At 35.9% G+C, this 3,047-nt stretch overlaps 1 protein-coding gene across 1 annotated transcript; it reads left to right on the top strand.

Annotated features, from left to right (window-relative positions):
* Positions 1-251: 251 nt before the first annotated feature.
* On the top strand, positions 252-2,535 carry LOC116351016 (probable cytochrome P450 6d5). Its single transcript, XM_031783044.1, has 4 exons — positions 252-1,288; positions 1,356-1,450; positions 1,806-1,881; positions 1,951-2,535. Exons 1-4 carry the CDS (start codon positions 322-324, stop codon positions 2,373-2,375), a joined length of 1,563 nt encoding a protein of 520 aa, XP_031638904.1. The 5' UTR covers positions 252-321; the 3' UTR covers positions 2,376-2,535.
* The last annotated feature ends 512 nt before the right edge of the window (positions 2,536-3,047 follow it).

The raw sequence follows: 3,047 nt of genomic DNA on the forward strand, positions 1-3,047 counted from the left end.
TAGTTTGACATTTCATTATATAAAGATCATTATCGATAATGATGACTTGCGTTTCATGAGAGTGTTAGTGAGTCAAGAATGACTGGCAAGTTTTACACATAAAATATAACGTAGCTACCGTAAGCCATAAAGTAATAAATTACACACAAATACAGTAAAAAATTTATCTATGAAAAAATCGGAATATGAACATAAAAAAACTGTTTTTTGGAGATTATATTCATTGTGTCATATAAATAATTCGACAATAAATGCTTCGGTTCAGTTGTTGATAAGATTTTGGAATGAATAGATCGTGAATTTGTGAAAACATTGTAAAAAATGGCATTAATAAGTGGAAGTTGGAAACTGGACATTTTAACAATTTTGCTGGGTGTGATTACTTTAATTTATTTATTTTTCAAAAGAAAGTATTCATATTGGCAACGAAAGGGATTTAATTCAAATCCAGACATTACCTTCCCATTCGGAAATTTCAAACGGACATTTTTGCAAAAGGAACATTTTGTGAAGTCAATTGATAGAATATATCACGCCACAACGGAACCATTTATTGGAATTTACACAGTGTTTCGTCCGACACTTATGATACGCGAGCCTGAACTAATTAGAACGATTTTAATCAAAGATTTCAATCACTTCACTGACCGCGGAATTCATTGTGATGAAGAAAATGATCCATTATCAGCAAACTTGCTAGCATTACCAGGTCAAAAATGGAAACATATGCGAAGCAAACTGACACCAGCATTCTCGTCGGGAAAATTGAAGGCGATGTTTTCTACTCTACTCGATTGTGGTTCAACTTTACAAAATTATTTGGGAAAATTAGCCGAGAATGGTGAAATGTTGGATGTTAGAGAAATATCGGCCTCGCATTCAACAAATGTGATCGCGTCGGTTGCTTTTGGCATCGATGTGGATTGCATCAATGATCCAGATAATAAATTTCGTGTTTGTGGTCGACAAATCTTTGACACTGGCCTTTCAAATTCAATTCGTACTCTACTTGGATTTATAGCTCCTCAAATATTAAAATTGTTTCGACTGAAATTCATATCACCCGAAGTGCAATCGTTCATAACATCGGTGGTTAAACAGAATCTAGAGTATCGTGAAAAGAATCATATGAGTCGCAAAGACTTCTTTCAGCTGCTCATTCAGTTGCGAAATTCCGGCACAGTGCAGCTAGATGACGAATGGAAAACGGTGACGAAGGCTGATGAAAATCAAAAATCACTGACTCTGAATGATATGTCCGCCCAGACATATTTATTCTTTGCCGCAGGTAGAAATTGAAGGTGAATTTATTTTACAACAGTTACTATAATTATTCAGGGTTAATTCTAATTCAGGGTTCGAAACATCCTCATCAACACTATCATTCTGTATGTACGAATTGGCAAAGAATCCGGAAATCCAAGAAAAAGTACACGAAGAAATCGATCGAGTCTTAGCCAGTGATGGTTTTTTCCTATCTGAATAGCGCTAGCTATTCGCAGCGTCTGAACAGCATTGCTGCCCAGATGCTGAATCGAAGCGGTTGCCGCACGCGTTTTGTACCACACAACATATTGTCATATAGTCTAAGTAACCAGTGAGCTCACAGAGTATGATACACTAATACCATAGTCAGTATACAAACGCATGTCGAACAGAGAACGAACGCGAACGTATATGCTCTGTGTGGTACAAACGAAGTGTGTTGCGCGTGCGGCAACCGCTACGATTCAGCATGTGGGCAGCAATGCTGTACAGGCGCTGCGAATAGCTAGCGCTATTCAGATAGGAAAAAACCATCACTGGTCTTAGCTCAGCATGGAGGGAAGGTGACTTATGATTCGGTTACAGAGATGAAGTATTTGGAAAACTGTATTGATGGTATGATATGAACGATATTTCGCATTTTCTAAAATTGGTTAAACGATTATTTTCACATTTTCGTTGCAGAAACATTACGAAAATTTATTGTTGCTGTGATGTTGACTCGAACATGTGTGAAAACATACAAAATACCCGGAACAGATAAAATCATTGAGAAAGGTGTAGAAGTGATGCTTCCGATATTCTCACTACATCGAGATGAGAAATACTATGAAAATCCAAATAAATTCGATCCGGATCGATTCAATGAAGAGAATTCAGCGGGAAAAAATTATTTGAATCGACCCTACTATCCGTTTGGGGATGGTCCCCGAAATTGCATTGGCATGAGACTCGGGAAAATGCAAGTTAAAGTCGGTCTAATCATGATGTTGCAGAAAAACAAATTCGAATTGGAGGACCGACTCAAAAATGAAGAACTAAGAATAGACCCCACATCTTTTCTGCTCTCTCCTTTTGGTGGTATAAAGCTTCATGTATCTGAAAAGTAGTATATGAGTAGATTAGAAATAAAAGTAAGAATAGCCCAACTCTTGTTCTCAGTATGTTCTTGATGAGAAACCACTTTTTGAGTAGTCCTACTTGGTCCTACTACTAATGATTTTTGGCAATTCTATTTTTGGTCTCTTTTAGCAAATATACTTTATTTCTTGTGAATGCAGTACAAAAACTTATTTTATTTTTTAGCACTATGTTACATATGAAATTTGATATTGTTTGGCTTATTTATTCAAATGATTTTATTTCAATAAAAATGCCTATGGTGAAAACTAATAAAATATGTAAAAAAAATCCAACTTCAAAGTTTAAATTGCTTTAGAAGTTCAAACAAGAGACTTTAATAGTATTGGTGCTACAAAAATAAACGAACAGCGCACGAAGCTTTCACAATACAATAAATATCACAACAAACACACATCGCTAGTCAGTATTGAATGGACGCTGACAGTGATGCAACACGTTTTTAATCAAAGTGGACTTGAAAGAAAGTAGGTGTAGTTCAACGAAGTGAGAATGTCGTCAATATTGATCGCAATATCTCTCTTGGTCACTTTAATTGCCACTGCATATCTATACGTGAAAAATGCATATTTGTATTGGAAACACAAAGGAGTTCCTTTCAAATCGCCAACATTTCCATTCGGAATTTTTCCAGACTCATC

This window comes from Contarinia nasturtii, unplaced genomic scaffold (assembly GCF_009176525.2).
Source record: "Contarinia nasturtii isolate CC-2019 unplaced genomic scaffold, AAFC_CNas_1.1 Cnas_scaffold_4443, whole genome shotgun sequence".
In the NCBI taxonomy this organism is placed as follows: domain Eukaryota; kingdom Metazoa; phylum Arthropoda; class Insecta; order Diptera; family Cecidomyiidae; genus Contarinia; species Contarinia nasturtii.

Excerpts from the sequence above, each read along its gene's own strand:
- LOC116351016 (XM_031783044.1), top strand. The coding sequence starts at position 322 with ATGGCATTAATAAGTGGAAGTTGGAAACTGGACATTTTAACAATTTTG. Across the intron at positions 1,289-1,355 it reads ATATTTATTCTTTGCCGCAG|GGTTCGAAACATCCTCATCA; the intron begins GTAGAAATTGAA and ends ATTCTAATTCAG. Across the intron at positions 1,882-1,950 it reads TTTGGAAAACTGTATTGATG|AAACATTACGAAAATTTATT; the intron begins GTATGATATGAA and ends TTTTCGTTGCAG.